The following is a 21,103-nucleotide window of genomic DNA, read 5'->3' on the forward strand; positions in this document are numbered from 1 at the left end:
CATCGTGCAATAATCAACAAAACACGATAATAATAATTATTATTAATATTAGTATGGTAATAAATGAATCAAAAATATAATAAACAAAAAAAATGAATGAATAAAAATAAACAATAATAATAGACTTGTGCTGCTGCCACGCCGACCTAACCTCAGATCTCTTATCTTCTTTGTTTTGCAAAGGTTGCACATGGTTGGTCAACATGTGTCTCTACCCTGAGAAAACAGGAGAAAAAGTTTTCACCTCCAGACTATAGGTGGAGAAAGAGAGAAAAAGATGACAGTTTTACGGAAACATATGCAGCTCAAGCAGGTGGCGCAAGTAGCTCAGTCTACGGTGGCCTGAAGAGGACACTTGTCTGACTGAAGAGGGATTCTTGAGAAGGCATTTAAAAAACTGTGATATTTCACTTGAAATAGTGTATGACAGATGCTTTTATAGGAGCTTAATCTAAAGCAAAACCCATAACAACCCCACCACTATTGCTGACTTCACACTTCTCTAAACAAACACTACTTGAATTTAGACGACAGTTGTTTGGCTCTCTTCCTTACTGAAGGTGTCATAGAACGGATTTTATACGCCAAGTGACACGTCATAGCAGACAGCTACAACAGCCTAGCGAGTCCACATGCGACACTGAAGGCTTCTGCCTCCGGATGAGACACAAAACTCACTCGAAGAGTGTTGCTCTCTGATGCCTCTGGAGCGAGAGTGTGTTGGTTTACAGTGGTGGACAGACCAATGATGATAAAGAAAACTTCCCGTCTGCTCCAGTTCTTAGCCAGAAATGAGGCCATGGTCACAGGGCCAGAGACGGAGGACAGAATAAATGGATCAGTGGTCACGTGATGAAGGTTTGGATGTCAGGTCTGCAGGCTGAAAAAGGAGGCACTGTTGCCCAGATACCCACCGAAAAAGCAGAAGTTCTGCCCCTCTGCCATCATCCATCAAGCAGAAGGCTGCGTGTGGAGTCTGAGTTAAAAAGCTCCGTTTGAATGTCCCTGTACATTTGAGTTGAAAAAGGCTCATTATGTGACTCATGATAATGAGCGTCCGTCCACAACTGCGCTGTTGTTCGTGCGTCACAAATGAAGCCATGTCGTGAGAGAGAGTGCAGGATCTAAACATGACTCACTCACGAAAAGGGAAGTCAGGTAATTTACTGAGGGTAAAATTCGTGACGAAATGAAATGATGGTGAAGTATCTTATCGGAAAGATGGAATAACATACATGAGAGGAACACGCAGAAGACAAACAGGACTTCAGTCGGAGTGAAAGGTTGGACACTTGGAGAGGAGAGGCAGGGGACAAATAGATAGACAGATAGATAGATACATAGATAGATAGATAGATAGACAGATAGATGGACGGACGGACGGACAGACAGACAGACAGACAGACAGACAGACAGACAGACAGATAGATAGATAGATAGATAGAGAGACTGTTAGATAGATAGACAGATAGATAGAACGATAGATAGATAGATAGACGGACGGACGGACGGACGACAGACAGACAGACAGACAGATAGACAGACAGACAGATAGATAGATAGATAGATAGATAGATAGATAGATAGATAGATAAGTACAAGTATAAGAACAAGTGATAAACCTCACTAAACAATTGTCAAATTGTTTTGTCAAAAAATGATTCTGTTTATCGTGTTAAATAAAAAATAAAAAAATAAAGTTAAGCTGCTGTTAACGGAACAAAATAAACCATTGATTCAGGTGCGGACTTCACGTTTACTTCAAGTGTTTCTCTGATGAAGAGCCACTGAGCGAACAACCATGAACATTCTGAATTTGAACAGCAACAACAGAGTGTTTTCCAACCAACAGTGTTGCTTTGGTTCAGCGTGTCCCTCTTCAGCCATTAGATCACTGCGCATGGATTATTCCCAGTGTCTCAGGAAGCTTTTGGATCCACAGCTCAACCCTCCATTGACATGTTTTACTGCTGAAAATAGAAGACGTTGCTCGTGAACTCTGGCGGAGCAGCGTACTGGGACATGACACCGCTTGGGTTCTGAGAGCTTTTCATAGCAGCCAGACACCAGCAGCACCGCAGTGAGATGAAACCATCCTGGTTACATGCGTCATTGTTATGAAGACCCAGATTCAGAATTTGGCGACGGCCCCTGGTGGGTGGCGTGTGATTTGGGTCATCAGTATTGAGGCTGAATTCTAAATATACGCCGGACCTCAGGCGAGACGGACCCGCGAGAACCTGTCAATCTCAAACCCTCAAACTGCAGCGCTCCTGTTTGGCAGAACTTCTGGAAGCAACAGGACACTCTCTGATGATGGCGCACTCTCCTCTCAACAATCGCAAAATAATAAACAGAAACAGGCTTAAAAGTCACATTCATTTTGTGCAACATTCACTAAATTCATAAAAAATAAAATTTGTAAAAAATAAAATTCTAAAGGAAACTGGAGTATTAAAGGACAAGTAACTGCGGGTAAATGAGGTGACGTGATCATCAGCATGTGGACCATGAACTTGGCACAGGTGGTTTTGAAGGACTGGTCACAGGAAGCATGCCTCATGAAACACAAATGATGCCCTAAACGCATCAACCTGTGGAGCCAAAACATGTTATGTTTGGCTTCATTTCACATGGGGAACGCAGCGAGGCTGGTGGTTTGATTCCCGGTCAGTGATTCAGAAAGCGTTCGGTCATTGTTCGGTTTTTAGGTGCTTTTATTTTGTCACTTCCTGTGTTCTGTGTCTTGCAGCTGGAGCTCGTTGATCACTCCACCATGGATATCAACTCCTGAGTTTCAGCCTGCGTTTGCCAGATGGTCACTTCGTGTCTGATGGTAAAAACTCTCCCTCTCGATACTCGATCTCTTGCGTTTTCCAAAATTGATTCTTTTTCTCGCGTACGGTGATTTTCATTTGTTGTTCTTGTTGCCTTTTTAGAGTTTCATTGATCGCGTGTGGGTGTCACTCTTTTCTGTTTCTCTGTATCGTTGTCTTCCTTGTGTGCGTGTGTAGATCCACCACCGAGCGCTTTAAGTTGTTTGGCCTCGCAAGGTTAATATCCCAGTGTGTTTAGTTGTCCTGGTTTTCAGGTTTGAGCTTGGTTCACCTGTTCTTTCTGTTGTCTGTTCCAACGTGTGTGTCCTCCTCGCTCCGCTTCTGGTGTTGACGCCTTCTGTTGATCCTTATTGTTAGTGATTTGTTATTTGTATTGAATAATTATTAAATCTTACTCTCGCTGTCCGAGGAGTTTTTTTTGTTTTTTTTTGCCTGAGCCACAACACAGAGCAGTGTTCTTGAATCTTCAAACTGAGAGCAACTCCTCAGCACTGCTCTTCCAGTATTTGAAGTTGATGAGTCGTAGAAGTTGTGCTGGTACGTGCAGTGGGATGGAGGCTTCCTCAACAACACAATCCACTGAGACTCATCCAAAGTGTGTGATCCGCGCGGCGCTTTCATCATGAAAGGGAATCCAAGAAAACGGCCCTTACGCAGCCACACACGCTGAACCCTTAAAAGCTCACTGAACTTCTCTTTCCTCCGTCCAAACAGAGCCGGATCAAAGTTCGCGCCGCTTCATGCTAATTTCTCCGTGTTGTCGAAGCAGGCCTCGCAAAACGCTCGCTCCCATCTTAAGCATCTTCTAATTCAACTCTCATCCTCCTTGTGAATGTGAGTGAAATAAAACCTTCTGCTTTATTCCGCGTCTCTTCTTTGGAGCCAGCAAAAACCCGTTTTGGAAAATTAAACCTCATTGAGCTGAAATCCTTATTGCATCCTGCGCAGGCAGCTCAGAAATGTGGGGACGTCACAAACCCACTGGGAGTATTTGATGGATCACACTTTCATTTCAAAATTCTGCCAATTATTAATGAACTCATTTTCTAAATTCATCAGCAGCAGATTCTCCTTCACTAGACTCTTCATCTTATTTGAATCCTCGTATCAGAATATAACATGCAGAGAAATTCACGTAATATCATCTATACTTTCATAGAATCTTTAGCAAAGGTCATGAAAGTAACATCATCATATATATATGATAATCACTTTTTGTACTGAGTTACAGTTGTGGTAGTCTTAGCAGTAGTAGTGACTCTGCAGTATAAGTTGTTGATGTTGTATTCAGTGTACAGTGCCTTGTACACTGAATACAACCACTACTTGTACAGTAGTTACAGTTATGCTGATATTTGTAGTCATACAAGCTGTAGAAACACTAGTTGAGCTGGTCTCTGCAGACTTTTCATGGTAGTAGGTTCTACAGTAGGGTACAGTATAATCGCTACAGAGGTCGGTTCATTGTAGTAAAAGTGGCTGCTGCTGCAGTTATTTATTTGCACAACGGTTTTGTCCAATTGTCTGTAATGGTAACTCAGTACTAGAGATGTGCTGATGAAGCTTCATGAAGCCTCATTTTCAGAGCTCACAAGATGGCGCTCTTTGGTTTGCAACCTTTAGCTTTAGACAACCCGTCAGACAGGGGGCACCACCCACTGAACACTGAAAATGATGCTTCATGAAGCTTCATCAGCGCCTCGCAAGTCAATACATGACATTGTACAATTGTATGTGTTGTTCTTCAAGTTGCGGCTGTTATGTTGCGATCACATCACAACTTAGCAACATAGCAGGGTTTCCGCTACATGCAAATAGATAATAAAAAAATGATCTCTTTTATAAAGATGAACTCTACCGTGATCAAACGTATTAAAATGAAGTGGAAATATGGAAACAAGGGGATAACACGTAATGCATCATGGAGGTGGGGATGAACACGACAGTTTTCCACGTGTTTTTAGCGGAAACATCTAGTAAAAACCATCATAATGACTGAAATCCGAGGCTTGGGGAACTCAAGTCGGACGTCCTGCTGGTCATATGAAGAGGCGGACCGTGTGAGGACGACTTGGAGTGGAGAGAGATTCACTTCTCATGATTAAAAAATAGCGTTTTTATTGTCACCAATTCAGTTAATGTCAAAACTCCTCCCTCTTGTTTCTCTATCAGTAGTAGCAGTAGTTCACTGTCTGATGTAGATGTTAAATACTGATACCACTGTCGCAGCTGTAGTCAAGCCTCTGTGCAATACCAATGGAGCACTTGTTGTATCAACTTTAGCAGTAATAACCGTAGTATTATTGGAATAGAAGAAGAAGAATATGACAAATGAAACAAGGGACTGTAGATAACAATTCCTGCATTTGTGAAACAGCTTCTCTCATTAAATTGTTTTCCATTCACACCAGTATTTTCTGTGTGAACAACTGGTAAAGAGAAGATCGGCACCATATCAGGTGGGAACACTGCTCCACAGAGGCACCTCAGACACAGGCAGGCAGGAGCATCCTCGGCCAGACAGTGCTGGTCCTCCACGCTCCTCAATGTCACTTTGGCGTTTACACTGGCGTCACCCCGAGTGTGTGTGTGTGTGTGTGTGTGTGTGTGCCAGCCTGTCTTCATGTGTGCGACTACATCACTGTGTCAGCATGTGCCTGACATTGAGCCTGCAGTCGCATTTCAAGAACACAGGGAGGGTTTTAGGGTCCATACACACTCAGAAGTGAGGATGTGGTTTGACCCCCGATATTGACATTGACCCCCAAATTGTGAGGCCAAAAGTTCTTTAACTAATTCAAACATACATTTTTGGGTCGACCTCAATACTTGCATACTTTAATAAGAGACATATTAAAGGTAGCACAATCCCACAAACAGACATGAAGAGATTTGCAGTACTGAAGCCAATACTCCAATACTCTCAATCTACACACAGCAACTCATTCACTTTGAAACTGTGATCATTTTCATATTGCTGGGCTTCAATGGTAAACAACTTTTGTGTGTTTCCTTATCAAATGTTGAAGGGTCCAGACTGTACTCAATGGGTTTTATAGTTTTAAAAGTCTTTTCACATAGTTTTAATTCTTACTTTACTTCATTTAGTTCCAAACAAATACATTTCTAGAGAAGCACAATATTTCCAATAAGATCAACCTCTGTTTTTTTTCCCAGGAGAATACAACATGATATAGTGGAGCATACTCGCACTTACTCCACTACAGTTGAAAGCCAAATGTATTACTGTACTGTATACTCCACGACACGTCCCAGAGTCGTTGAAACAAAGAATGACTCCTCTTTATTACAGTATTAGCGTTATTTAACTGACTCAAACTTGGTCACGGCCCACAGAAAAGACCTGAGCAAAGTGCGGCCCAGGGGCCATACGCGGCCCGAGGGTCTGTGTTTTTGTGGCCCGTTTGACATCAGACTAAAACTATAACAAATATGTCTCTTTTAGTCAGCACCACCACTTCAATAGTAAAATACATCATGTTCTTGTTTTAAGACTTTTAAGACTGGTCCATAGTTGCTTTATATTCAAATTAAGCTAATATAAAATGAAATATTTCAAGAGGTTTCATGGCATATTTACACTTCTTAATATCCTTACTTGCATTTCATCTTAAGGTTCATTTTGTACTTACATATTTTTTTGTCATCACTCTCTTTCTTTTGATGGTGGCCCCTCACAACCATTACAGCTTCCTGCTTCTGCTCATTCATATCATATGTACAGGACGACCGAGTCCCAGCAAAGACATGGAGTCCAGGCTACGACAAACTCACACACAGGACGTCCACAGGAAGCGATAGTTTCACTTTGGCTCGCAGTGCTACTTGACCAAAAGCATCTTGACTTTATCTGAGTGGAAATGACGAGCTGAGAAATGAGTCTGTCAGAGGGACAAAGTTCAGGAGGACAGGTGGTTTGTGGAGAGGAGAGACAACTGTGGACCAAATAAGAAGAAGAGGAACCAATGAGTTTGGAGGATAATGAATGAGGTTTTGCTCACCTGTACTGTAAGAGTACAGACTAAATACTTCACCAATGGCTGGACTTCAGGAGGTACATGCGTCTTAATATTTACCTTAAAACATCAAGGTTTTTCATGAGTACGCGTTTGGTTTTCATGTGGGAAAAATTTTAGACCCACGTGGGAGAAGATCATGTGGAGAAGATCGTGTGGAGAAGATTGTGTGGAGAAGATCGTGTGGAGAAAATCATGTGGAGAAGATCGTGTGGAGAAGATCGTGTGGAGAAGATCGTGTGGAGAAGATCATGTGGAGAAGATCGTGTGGAGAAGATCATGTGGAGAAGATCGTGTGGAGAAGATTGTGTGGAGAAGATCGTGTGGAGAAGATCGTGTGGAGAAGATCATGTGGAGAAGATCGTGTGGAGAAGATCGTGTGGAGAAGATCATGTGGAGAAGATCATGTGGAGAAGATCGTGTGGAGAAGATCAGGTCAGACACAGGAAGATCAACGCGTGTTTCCATGTCTATCAGTGAGGTCCTCTCTGACAGGGAGGGGCTCAGTATTGCCTCAGCACATGAAAGACATGATAGAGAAGGACAGCAGGTGGCAGAAACGTTTTGGACGGGCGGCGAGTTGTGCGGACTCCTCACCTGTCCAGCCAGGCCAGCAGGCTCTTGGCGGCGGTGATGAGGTCCACCACCGACGTCAGCAGGTCGTTGGGGAGCCGCCGTGACGTCCTGCTCTCTGATTGGCTGCTGCGGCGGCGACCGGAGATGAAGTTCTGGAGGTTTTTAGCCGAGGCGCCCAGTTTGTGCGCCAGAGTTCTCACGCTCTCCGTCTCCAGTCCTGAGTTCTGAACACACACACACGGACTGTCACGCAGGGTTGACACACACACACGTGCATGAGCACGGACGCACCAGCGCGCAGAGCAGGTCCACGGCTTCCAGGATGAGCTCCTGGTGTCCGATGCGGGAGACGCCCAGCTCCTCCAGCTCGGCGTGGCTGATCCTCAGCAGGCGCTCGCCGCACACGCCACCTCGCTCAAACACACACACGTACTGCTGCAGACAGTCGTCCAGACCTGGAAGAGATCAGACACGACACCGTGAACTGAGGGCAAGGAACCAACTGGCTTATTATTAGGATGAAGTCTGAGCAAGATGTTTGATCATCATCCTCCCCTCTTCATCACCCTCTTCTCCTCCTCATCATCATCATCATCATTCTCTCTACTCATCATCCACTGCCACTCCTCCACTCATCCTCATCTTCATCCTCCATCTGCTCTGATGATCCTTAACATCATCATACTCTCCTCCTCCTCCCTTCCATCTCTTGCTCCTATCGTCATCCTCTTCACCCCCATCATCATCATCATCATGACTAACATCCTCCGCGCCTCAACCTCTTCTCATTTCCTCATGTTCAGCCTCATCCTCTTTCTTCATCATCCTCATCTCCTCCACTTCACTCGCATCATCATCCTCTCCTCCTCAACCTCTTATCTCATCTTCATCATCCTTTCTTCATCCTCTTCATCATCATCATGACTAACACCCTCGGTACCTCAACATCTTCTCATCTCCTCATGTTCACCATCATCTTTTATTTTCATATCCATCATCACAAATATCCTCTCTCCTCATTCTCATCATCTTCATCCTTCTAATCTTCATCATGACAAACATTCTCCGCACCTCAACATTTTTCCTCATGTTCAGCATCATCTTCTCTCTTCATCATCATCATCTCCACTTCATCATCATCATCATTGACATTCTCTCATACTTTTCTCCTCATCTTCATCCTTCTAATCTTCAGCATCATCATCATGACAAACATCCTCTGCACCTCAACATTTTTCCTCACGTTCAGCATCATCTTCTCTCTTCATCATCCTCATCTCCTCCTCCTCATTCTCATCATCATCATCATCAACATCCTCCCATCTTTTCTCCTCATCTTCATCCTTCTACTCTTCATCATCATCATCATGATCATCATGACAAATCCGCTGCACCTCAACATTTTTCCTCATGTTCAGCATCATCTTCTCTCTTCATCATCCTCATCTCCTGTCCTTCACTCTCATCTTCATCATCACCCTCTCCTCCTCATCCTCCTCCTTCACCATCAGTTTCCTCACCGTGGACTCACGACTAAGTGTTGAACCAAGAACGAGGCAGTCATTTCCACTACAACGCATGGATCTTTGCATCACAGTGTTTGTCCAGTAGCTGCAGTCTCACCGGGGACTGCAGTGGAAACGCAGGAATTAACATAAAGCATTGACTCAGAAGGAAAACCCTTTGATGGGAATGTAAAGCCGGTCGACATCCGAGAAGGAGACGAATTATTAGTCTCACTTTCCGCTCCGACGGTCAGACACTCGGTCTCTATCAGGCACGTACAAGAGGCTCACGTCACGAGCGCCAGTCCACTTCCCTCCTGACACATGAGATCATTGACCAAAGCTTAAGCACAGAACGTCTACCAGAGGTTCTTCTCCAGAGTTATGAGTGGAGCGAGGTCGTCGCTGTTATGACCTTTAGACTCTAGAATAACAAATGTAAAAGAACATCCAACTTCATGTTTCCGGAACATGAACCAGAGAAAGGACCAAGGGAGTCCCAGCATGACATCACTCTGCCAGACTGTTTACCTGGCCCGGAGTGGAGGTGTGTTGCTGCGTCAGAGTGTGTGTGTGTGTGTGTGTCCGAGGCAGGTTTGCTGAGTCAAAGGAAAGCAGCTCCGGCTCTGCTGCAGCCTCTGGCTCCCCAAAACAATAAATGTATCCCGCTTCTAACCTCTTCACAAACAGCCAGCTGGCAAACACACACTCCACACGCAAACACACACCTCGGAGGAATGAACATTGATTTCCCCTGCTTCTCCCCGCAGCTTCATAACACACTCATCTATCATCGCCGCGCTAACAAAGATGGCAAGAGCAGAGCGGAAGAAGAGACGGGAGCGAAAACCCCAGAAAGAAAGTCTTAAAAAAAAAAAAAAAAAAAGCTCATGAGCCAGATGTTAAACCAGCGACATATTAAATCTTTCAGCAGCGATTTTGGCTCTCTCCACTGCAGCGCGGCACCTGAATCCAAATGGAGTTTGGGAAGACAGAGTCCTGGATTATTTCACTTGTGAGACGCCCACACAAATACAGGGCGGTAAATCTAGAATAAATGAGGTTTTCCTTGAAACCTCACAAAGCGAGGCCGTATTTTATCACATCTGTGGGAGGCAAGTCGAAGTATCGAGTTTCCACAGAGGTTCTCACCCTGCAGGAAGGTTCGCGTGGAGAAGGACCTCACGTGAAGGAACATGAATGGGTTCGCAGTCCAAATGTCTAAAATGAGCTCACACTCCAGGACAAATTTCTCATTTCATTTCTGTCACCATCACCGGGAAAAACGCTTCACAGTTGGTGTCGCATGACACTCCTGAAAGCAGTCAAGACATCACACAGCTCTGAGAGTCTGTTTCTTGAATGTAGCCATCTGCAACAACAATGTGAACACAAGTGGAAAAAACAAATACCTCGACAGTGCACTGAAGTACAGTTTGGAGTCGCTGTACTTTACTTAGAAGATTATTATGGGGTAGTTGGGTCTCGTATATGTCTCGTCCACTCAACAAAACATGTAGTAAGTAATCCCAAAATGTTTCAGTGTTGTACTTAAGATGGCAAAACCGGATGTAGCGATGAGGGATGACCACTCTGTGAAGCAGCTGGGAATCATGTTCACCTCCATGATGTGTTATTGGACTTCCGAATGTCCCAATGTCTGTTTGTTTGATCACGTGAGACTTTTCATCATTTTTCTAAAGCTGCGGTGGTTCACATGTAGCAGAGCAAATGTCGATTCTAAGATAGAACGACTGCATTCTGTCTTAGCTGCTAGCAACTGAAGACGTTACGTATGAACTCAAGAAGCCCAGTCCTGGATCCCAAGGTCACGTTGGTCCTGCACGGATGAGAGGAGCTGGAGATCCAACTCTTACGTTCCTCCCCACCACAGAGGTCCAGGTTTGTGGGTCGTCATGGCACCGAAAAAGGCACTGCCCTCGTGAGTACAAATGGAGAATATTATGTTTCGATTACCATCACTCCTTCTTGCAGGTCGACCTCGTAACGTCTCATTTATTTTTAAAGGCGCCGCACTAGAAAGTTCAGATGCTCATGCGCTGGTTTAAAAGGCACAGATGGGGCAGACGCTGCACTTAAGACTTGCAGAGAAAAGCAGCAGATGACCTTTCACCCTCAGTTTTCACCCGCAGTTTCGTCACGTACAACAGATTTGCCTTGCTAAACAAGGACGCTGCACAAACATCCAGATGCCTCCCGGGTGGGGACGCACCATCAAAGTGAGGACCTGCGTGAAGCAAATAAACACACGTTTGCTGAGCTTGGCCGGAATTAACACGAAGCATCGGCTCAGCCGGAAATCCCCTCTTAAACGTCTGAGTAAATGAAGGCGTCGCGAGGGAGAGGATGCTGAGGGATGTTCAGAAACCAGGTGATGCTTCATGCACTGCTCCACAGGTCGGACGCAAGGATCCAGTCGCTGATGGTAGTGACAAGTTTCAGGATGTATGAGCACTAGAGATGGGCGATAACTTGTCGTACACCACATACCGCCAAACACAGTCTCCACCATGACAATTCTGCATCTCACGATAAATTCCATAAACACCACGGCATCTCCAGCTCCACTGCGTTTGACAGCCGACACCGGCGTGTGACAGTTTTGGAGAGTGTGGTGGAATTTGGTTCATGATCGTAGTTTTAAATTTATATTTAATCCAGGGAACCTTTTTCATGACACCGGTCGACTCTGACTCTCTGGATCCATGCTTATTTTATTAGATCAAGTGGTCATCATAGGTTCTCTGACGCGGTCGTCTGCCTTGGTTCACATCAACACATGCTGGTCTCTGGCTGCGCTGGTGCCTCGGCCAAACACCGTGGTGAAAATAGTTGGATATTGGACGGAGCTCCGCTCCGGTATTGGCGGCGGCGCCCTCTTCCGTGTCCCCATTAGGGTTCACTGATCGCGGACACACTCTCACAGGCAGCGCTAATGCTACGAGCCGCCGTTAGGGTCCATCATCAAATTCTAAAGCGTCAAAGTATTAGTGAAATTGTGAAAAGGTTTTTCATCACTCAAGACAAAGGACTGTCAGTTTGCATCATGATTTGGAGACTAGAATATGACTAAATGATCATTTATTCACACGATTCTTCAATAGCATCTAGGAAATGTGTCCTGACTGGTCCATAGTTCAAGTCAACTTGAGATACAGCAGACAGACGGCTCAATTTAACCCCTAAATAAAGCTGGCAGAGCAGCCTGTCAGACACCAGCGGCTTCTACCAGAGACGTGAAACATTGAGTTTCTCATCTCTGCACTTAGTTCACTATTATATTTAAACATAAACAAATGAAGAAGTTGGAGACAAACTCCACTAAAAAGTTTCATCACAAAACAGAGAGACTGTAGTGTCCAACACATGGAAGAGAATGAACATGGATTTATCGCGATAACTTTTTTTGTCCATATGTCCCATCCCTAATGACACTGGAGAGGCAGCGCTCTCAGGTCGACACTAAAGATTTGATGTAGTGCAAGACGAAAGTGCTTAGGTGGGAGAATTGCTCACTTTCGGTGAAATGAAGAGAGAAATATTTTCATCCTGCGCCAAAGTTCAACGAGCGTTGCAGTCAGGTGGAGTCAGCAGAGGATTGAGGAATGAAGCAGAACCTTCCCGTCCCGCCTGCAGCCACAGCACTCCAGCATCAAGAGTCATGTCCGGGAGAAGATACACTCCTCAGCTCCAATTCTGCATGCAGCGTCTCTAACACACTCATCACAGCAGGAGCACCGCTGTCCTGCAGCACAGATCGCCCCTCAGTCACGTCCACCCTGCCTGCACTCTCTTCTTCACCTCCCTTCATCTCTCAGATGCTTGATCTCTTCTGCTTTTCCAACCTCTCCTTCACTTCTCCTCTCCCCAGATGGTACCTCCACCCCTCCAGCTTCTCCTCCAACTCTCAATATACTGTCAGCTACATCCTCGCCAGCAGGGCCTCCGTCCCAACCTCATGTGTCTCCATTACAGGAGCATTAGGCACGTACCATACTCAGCAATTGCTGTGTGGAAAAGAAGTCACAGAGAGAAACCAGGATTTCCCTTTTTTTCCTTTTGCAAAATTAGACTTCCACTTTCTTATGGAGATCCTTTTGATGGATAAATGAAAGGCAGAAAAATGGAGGAAACAAAGAACTGGATTTCAACAGTGGAAGGTGTCAGAACTCTGGATGGACCATGGGTGCATGAGAAGAAAAGGGTAAAACAAAGAAGGGCGAGAGGAAAAACCAAAATGATCGGAGAAAATCATCTGAAATAATACATTTATATTATAAAAATTTGAGATCATTTGGTGGACGAATATATTCAGCCGAATAGTGAAAACAAGGAAACACCATGCAGCGCAGACTGTGAGAGACAATGTGAGAGAATGTGTTTTTTAAATACAGAAATGTGCCGCGGAGGTGAAATAAACTCAGTGCTGATGGTGCCGTTGTACAAATCTGGCAACACAATCCTCCACTTCAGCGACTCCACGGCTCGCTGCCGAACAGGAGCGGTTAAACACAGGTCGCCATGATTTCGACTTTCCAACCCATGTATTCCTCTACATTTGACCATTTCTCTGCTGTCCATGGTGTCAAGTATCAAGTGTGACCAGTTTCATGGCGACACTTCAGTGCTATGAGTGATTCAAACTCTGCATACAGTGTTGAAGGTTATGTATTTGAAGGTTTTGGTGGGCGAGAATAGAATTTCAGTTTGCAATGAGTGTTCAACCAAACTTCTTACATTATGTTACGATGATGATGATGATGCTTATTATTATTTGAAAAGTAAAGTGTGAAATATAAAAAAGTCACAATCTGAAAAACGTATATAACTATTTATGTTGTGTTCAATTTCCGTGTGTTTTTATTTTGTTACTTCCGGCTTCCTTGTCTGTTTCCTGTTTTCTGTCCACCTTCACAGCAGCGCAGCTGGAACCCATCCACTGATCAAGCTGCACTGATATCGACACCTTGGTTCCAGTCTGCGTTGCCAGATGTTTGTTCTGCGTCCACCGGTAAAGATGCTCCTCTTGAGACTTTGTTCCCGTGTATGTTCCCTTCAGCAGAGCGACTGCCAGTTAAAGTCGATGTAACACCTTTATTAAACGGAGCACTTGTTGAGAGGTTTGTGATTTAATGAGTGTTAATCGCATACGCTTCCTCATAAATGTGGAAGTGATTAGAACGATGTTTACTCCGGCAGACGCAGCGTTACTATCAGAGGCAGCGACGTTCAGCAGGAAGGGGAGAGATGTGCAGCTGAAGTTCAGCGGTAATCAGCGTCGCTTATCGCAGGCAGGGAGAGCGCGAGGCCTGGAATACAGATGAGTCAAACGGTGAGCGCCGGCGCCCACGCAGCGCCAGAGCCAGCCCACATGTGCGTACAGTCCACACGTCTGCTGCGGCGGCTGGAAGCGGCTCCAGCTGACTGTCCAGCGCACCAAATCTGAGGCCGAAAAGCGCCTCTACACGTTGATCTGTAGAATCTCGCTGTACATTTGTGCGTTTGCCGGCTACAGCCAATGATTCAGAGCTGACTCACACACTTGACACCCACTGAACACTTTTCACAACAGCAGGCGAGCCAAACTCCCACAAACACACACACACATAAAACCAGATCGTGTGATGACTTTGGGGAGATTTGAGAGCTATTTAAGCGATCCGCTCCTCCCGTTCGCTCGGTGCGTCATCTGTTCCCAGCACTTTGAAGTTCCGTTGAGCGCTGGAGTTAAATGAGATAACCCCAGAGTCTGGGGGCTTTTTTGGGGAATGGTTGACATCCTGCGGTGAGCCAAGTGAAAAGCCAGACCTCGCTTTTGCTGCGGACTTCTGTTTTTATGAGTAGTTTTACAGCAGCGGCGGAACAATAATCCAAAAGAGCAGCGATTAACGCTACAATAATCATAGACTTTTGAGAAAACTAGGAATTATGCCTGAAAGGAAAATTAACCTTTGCTTCCGGCAGTTTTTATAATCATCCACATTACAACGTGGGGATCAAGGTTTTTCCCAAAGACTGATAAGTTACAATACTGAAGAAATAATAGCCACTTTATGACCTGACTTTCAGTGCCAGTTCATTTCTTTATCACTGCGGATGCACAACGTGGCCGGGTGTTAGATAGTACATAGTACAGTACAGTCCGACTGCATTCCACTGTAGAGCCGTCAGGGACTCCTTCAGGTGGGTTGGACCTCAAAACTTGTCAGAAGAGTTGCGGAGAAGCTCCAGCCCAAATGTCGAGGACTCACCATGCAATATGCATGACTCTTATCACACGCTCTCACACTACACTTCCCCGTTCTCTTGTGATAAATGTTCTACCCAGTGCCCACCCAGCACAGGAACCCCTTCACTCTTCACAATTCTCCCTCCAGCCAGCACAACAGCTCCTCCCTCACTTGTCACACCTTTATAAGAACAGCAAGAAAAACCAGAACCTTACATGGTGGTGCTGCTACCTTGCGGCTTTTCCCTTATCGTGGTTGGACCTGGGACACCCACATTAAACAAGGGACCACTGGGCATCCAGCCACAAACATTTTGGCTGTGTGAAACAGGTGATGTGGCCTCACCTGTTTCACACAGGAAGCCCTCCATGAAGAGCACTACATTACAGCCTGCTGAAGCTTAAGGAACATCGTCAATAATCCTTCAACAACGCCAACTTACTACAGTCAGCAACTTAGTGTTACTCAACTGCGCAGCTCCCAGAACAACATTCTCCCACAACAAACAATAGATCAGGGGGTTTATCTGAGCTGTGGTGATTTCCTTGTAGTCACAACTGGTCATCGGCAGCAGCCAAAGTGCAGTTAAGTCCGGGGCGTCTGAGGGACCAAAGATGTGTTTCAACAAGTCCCAGTCAAGAGTCTGCTCCTGCTTTTCATCAACATACAGCTGAGTGAGTTTTTAACAGGGTGTAAGTCAGGTTACTGGGAGTCGCAAAATAGTGTTTTTTCTCTGTGAAAAAAATCGCTGTATCCAACAAGTTATGTTTCCTTGTTTTGTTCTCGTGTGAGCGGCACACCTTCATGACCCTCAACAATTTCTCATTCTGAGACTCAGGAATCAGGGAATGAAATTCAGTCACAGCTCGACCAATAAAGACGTCGGATTTGTCCTCACCGCAGACATGATTGATCGGTGAGATGACATCATCTGGCTCTTGTCCTGTTTAGTCATACACTCCTTAGTTTCTTCATCTCCCGATTTACTTTTTAAAATGAGGCAGCGACTTCATTCATCGAATCAATTTTTCAAAAATGATTGAAAAATGTTGTCTTCCTATCATAAAAGGATTGTAAAAGGAATAGAACTTTACATATTATGGTGCATAGAAGAGGGTGCTGCACGGTACCACTGTTGTGATACACAAATTCACCAATAGATCGCATCATTATTCTGAATGAATTCAGCTTCTGGCAGTTCAGAGACGCAACAGTTCGCTGCATAGTGTCAACACACTGGCCATTTACGACACGTCAAAATGACCTCTGTGTAAACTCGGGATGCTCCGATCAGGATTTTTGCCGCCGATCACCGATACCTATCACATGGATTGAATCTGAATTTGAAATCAAAATGATGAGACCTTCTGTGTACATAAGGTGAAAACATGAACTTGAAATCGTTTTAATATACCTCTTCAAGAAGGCAAACAATAGAAAAACCTTGCAGCATGCAGCAGCTCTTCTGTCAAAAGTACAACAGAAAACATTTAATTTGATGTGAGACATCGCGGTTTGGTGAGACTCTTGCTGTGTCTGTGAAATATTTACATACTGGACGCTTGTAGCGCGTCTCTGAGACAGACAGCACTGCATTCATGAAAGTTCTCACTCAAAAGTGTCAGATTCAGGTGGCTGACAAACGCTGCATCCGACTCCGAAACAGCGACAGTCCGGTGGTTACCGACCTACCTGGTCATCTAGCTCGGGGAAATCCATGATTATTTCTTGGGCAATCCGCTCGGTGTCACACTCGGACCCGCGGGTGTTGCTAAGCGGCAGCTGCACTAATAGCTGCAGCAGTCTCACTTTCATGAGCCCCGAAAACTCTCCATGCTCCCTCACGTGCTGGAGCTTTAAACGGCGTGTTGAATTTGAAGGCGCTTCCCTGCACTGCATTTTCCCGTGCATGTGCTGCAGGATACAAACTTTACATGACAGACTGAAAGGCGCTCCACAGTGGGCAGCGAGCGGGGAGGAGCGGACGCATCGCAGCCAGCGGGGCTTCGTCAGAGCGCCAGCTGTCACACGTGATCAGTTGTTGTGATTGGCAGTGACAGGTAGCGATCGCCATTCACCAATCAAGCTGATATCAGCCGATCACAATCGGTGACCGATTGATCGGAGCATCCCAAGTGTGAACCTTATGACTGACTACAGTCACTACGACATTAGTAGGTTTTGTTCAGTGAAGGTGAATTCAAGCATTAGTGTTTCACCTGCGACAGACATAGAACCACTGCCTTTCCCCGATCCAAAAATATAGGTTTAAAAGACAACAATGAACTAATACAAGTGGGACGCGGCCCAAAAGATCTGTAACAGAAGGCGACTGTCCAAACAGAGTCCACACAAGACTCCACAGGTCGGGCATGAAGGGAGGGGAACCGAAAACCAGAGTTAGGATGAATGATCTCCAAAGTACTTGGGCACCCAGGACATGGAAAAAGCATAAAATATACCAAACACGAGTCGATGAAGAGAATACAGATTTAAGGAACAACAGTTTACAGACAGCGCTGAATGACCACAAACTGGAAGAAGAGAGACGAGGACCAGCATCGGTGCAGCAGAACACAGAGAGGCAGCGACTCCAACAGGCAACAGAAATGACATGAAGCTTTTTTGTAAACATGACAAACAGCCTACGTTTACCGAAGCAATTACCAAAGCACTGACCTGACTTCACCTCCACCTGGTGGAATGGTGAGGAAAGCAACAAGCCAATTCCCAGGAGCCTATCATCTCCCTCAGAGTTGCAGGTTCAAAAGTCTGTTAAATGACCGGAAGCCTTCAGTTAGGAAAGGTCCTTCCTGTCGGCCATATTGTTGTCAGCGCGGGGTAATTAATGGTTGTAATTACATTTTGTAATGAACCACAGTTCCCTCACGGCATTTGTATTTGCTGCCTCGGCACGAAACTGTATCCGCTGGCGACCATTAACCAACGAAATATAGAGCCGTGAAATGCAGCGTTCACAGGCAACAACACGATTGAGAAGGAGGAGCAGATGATGGGATCAGAGGAAGCTGTTTTTGACTGCACGTTTTCCAAAGCACTTTCCTAGTTGGTGGGATCCACACTGACCATGGCAATAAATCTGATTCTGATTCTGAATTCAGATGTATTTTAAGAAATACCCCTAAAATATCCAACGGAAAAGACAAACAAGTTATGTTTCGGTGGCATCACAATGAACAAGAAACAATGCACGAGACAAAAATGTCAGAGACAAGGTCAGAGTTTTACTCTGACTCCAGGAGGGCCACATCAATACAGTCAAAGGGCCGCATTTGGCCCCCAAGCCGCACTTCGCCCAGGTCAGCTTTAAGGTATATCTCTCCTGTCGACAGTCACCTCAACAGTATGATTTATGAGGACAGTGACGTTCACAATAGCTTTGCCCCTTTGTTGTGGGCGAGTAGAGTGAGCTTGCCTGAACATGGTGGACACAATACACAACATCAAAGTTCAAAAATTAAAAAAAAAATAGGGGTGACACTTTTGATCAGGGAACATATGTAGGCATAAAACACTTATACGTTATAGTGTCTTGCTAGGTCTGACTATATTTCACCCAGGAACAGTCTCCAAATGTTCACTCGAGGAAGTAACTAGTTTATTTATAGTCAACAAATGTTCCCCAACCGAGAGTGTTACCAAGAAATGTGGGCTATTTCTGTTCTAAGCTAAACGTCTTTGAACTCTTCATCTAATGCTCCGGGAAAGTTTTGAATGGCAACACATTGTGATGCTCGACCAAGACTGCAAAAAGCTTTGCGTCCAAAAATGGCAGTAATTTATTGAGGAGAAATGATAAATTAATTCATTTACCACAAACAACCTGGCATGTCACCACAACTCTGACGTCCAACTATTAAACATGGATGCATTGCATATATGTGTGCACCGATTACTGTGGGAAGAGACGCCTTGTTTATTCCCTTTATTTATGACTTAATTCTGACATTTACACAAAATGGTTGGAAGAAGCGAAGCTGTCTCTGGGACAGAGCACTTGAACCTCTGCCTCTGTGCCATTGCCGAATTCCTCAGAGAGGATGGATGAGGGCGCTGTTGCGCAGCCATATGTGAAGACATGTATTAAACTGGGTCGTCTCAATACAGGGCCTTTGGGCCATTGGCTTGGCTTGTTGTTGCAAAGCAAATTCACATTATCGCTTTCAATACCAGGAATTTGTTTCACGTTTTTGTAATTTCAGCCACTTACATTTTTTTTTTTTTTTTTACAAAATAAAACCAAAGTCATTACAAAGTCATGTAATTACAAAAGTTAATTACAAAGTCATGTAATTAATGTAGTTTAGTAAATGCCTGAATCAAATATTATTTGTCCACTCACAGACCATATTGAGGCCAGTGAGTTCAGGTGAAGGGTCTCACCTCACCACGTGAGCAACTGTCTGGTCTCCCTATGTTTGTCCGCCACCCTCTCCACACGAGCTCAACCTCTCATTTCTGATCCTGTCCTTCCCAGTCGCCCCGAGTATCTCCGTCCCTGACACATCAAATTCTGCCCCGTGTTTTTGCATGAGAAGAAAAGTCTCTTAAACCACCAGGCAGAGCTGACTGTACCTGGCTACTGTGCGCTGCAGCTGCGATGCCAAGTCTCTTGTCTCAGTAACAGACATTCCACTCCATATCAAAATGAAACCTGTTTCTACAGCAAGATCCTGTTGAGATATAATCCACTGGTCTCAACGCAGATTAAGACATGTGACGAGTCACTGAAGGGCGTCCAAATACTTCATCAGATTGAAGAAAAATTATTGTTATTTTGTTTAAGTATTTTATTTAAGACGACAAAACGTAGTCAAAGCAGAAGCCCAGCCCGAAGGCAGATCATAGGTGGGGAAGGTGAACAGATGACCACAGACATGGGGCAAATTTCCCAGCATTCCTTGCAAGGTCAGGTCTCGTGTTACTACAGAAGCACAGCGCCGCCTGGGCCAATAGTTCACTGTCGCCAAGTCAACAGCGGCCAGACCTTTTGGCCCCAAACTTCTGTGGCATATGTCTATGTTACTGTACACACACACACACACACACACAGGGAGACACACACAGACATGGATCACGTTTCTCCTCCTGCCGTGGACACACCCCAGCCACCCGGCATGAATCAAATACCACAAGATGGAAGGCCACGTGTGAGAGTGTTGATGTATGTGTGTGTGAGAGTTGTGTGTGCTGGTATGAGAGTCCAACAGGGACCAACGGAGCCTTCTGCTCAGGGCGGGTGTGTATCTTTCAGCTGTCGTGCACAGACGGTCTGAGACCAACAACTCACTAACCACACACACACACACACTTCTGACCAGCCGTGTAAATAAGACTCCATCACGATTCTGTTGTCGAGGCCTCTGACTCAACACCAACACTGACCTCCTTATTTATGCAACACTTAGTCATGCTTATTCACAATAGATGGCCGTCGTCGTCCAGACATTTTGAGAAGCTATAGCAACACTGTTGACAGTGGTGACGATTGTATAGAGGATAAGGCCGATGGTGAGATCTGAACCAAGCACTTCCACTATATTTGGCCAGTTGAAGGAGTCTTGGACAAAATGGCCTCCGCTGGCACGATGAGCGACAGCCTCTCAGGACAGAGATGATCGACGATTTGGACGTTAAAATACATTTGGAATGTCAAATACTCTCATATCAGCTCAGTTCAACCAACTAGGCTAACTGGAGTTGAGACCACTGAGTCAAGACCGAGTTGACGCAGAGCTAACCGAGACCAAGCCCAAGATTTAGAGACCCAAGACTGAGTCGAGACCAAGACAAGTGAGGGGTGAGACCAAGACCAAATTGAGTATCTCCAAAGAGCTTCAGGACTGTCCAAAGATAGACATGAGTCAGAGGTTGCT

General features: G+C 45.1%; 1 protein-coding gene across 3 annotated transcripts in view; it reads right to left on the reverse strand.

Annotated features, from left to right (window-relative positions):
• cnksr2a (connector enhancer of kinase suppressor of Ras 2a) overlaps positions 1 to 21,103 on the reverse strand; it is a 73,548-nt gene that overhangs the window by 49,661 nt on the left and 2,784 nt on the right. For all 3 annotated transcript variants that reach the window (XM_053858948.1, XM_053858947.1, XM_053858949.1), the window contains exons 2-3: positions 7,742 to 7,905; positions 7,472 to 7,674 (exon numbers count right to left, since the gene is read on the reverse strand). In XM_053858948.1, coding sequence (XP_053714923.1) covers positions 7,472 to 7,674; positions 7,742 to 7,905 — 367 coding nt within the window. The remainder of the gene's footprint in view (positions 1 to 7,471; positions 7,675 to 7,741; positions 7,906 to 21,103) is intronic.

The sequence above is a fragment of the Synchiropus splendidus genome, chromosome 3, assembly GCF_027744825.2.
Source record: "Synchiropus splendidus isolate RoL2022-P1 chromosome 3, RoL_Sspl_1.0, whole genome shotgun sequence".
NCBI classification, from domain to species: Eukaryota; Metazoa; Chordata; class Actinopteri; order Syngnathiformes; family Callionymidae; genus Synchiropus; species Synchiropus splendidus.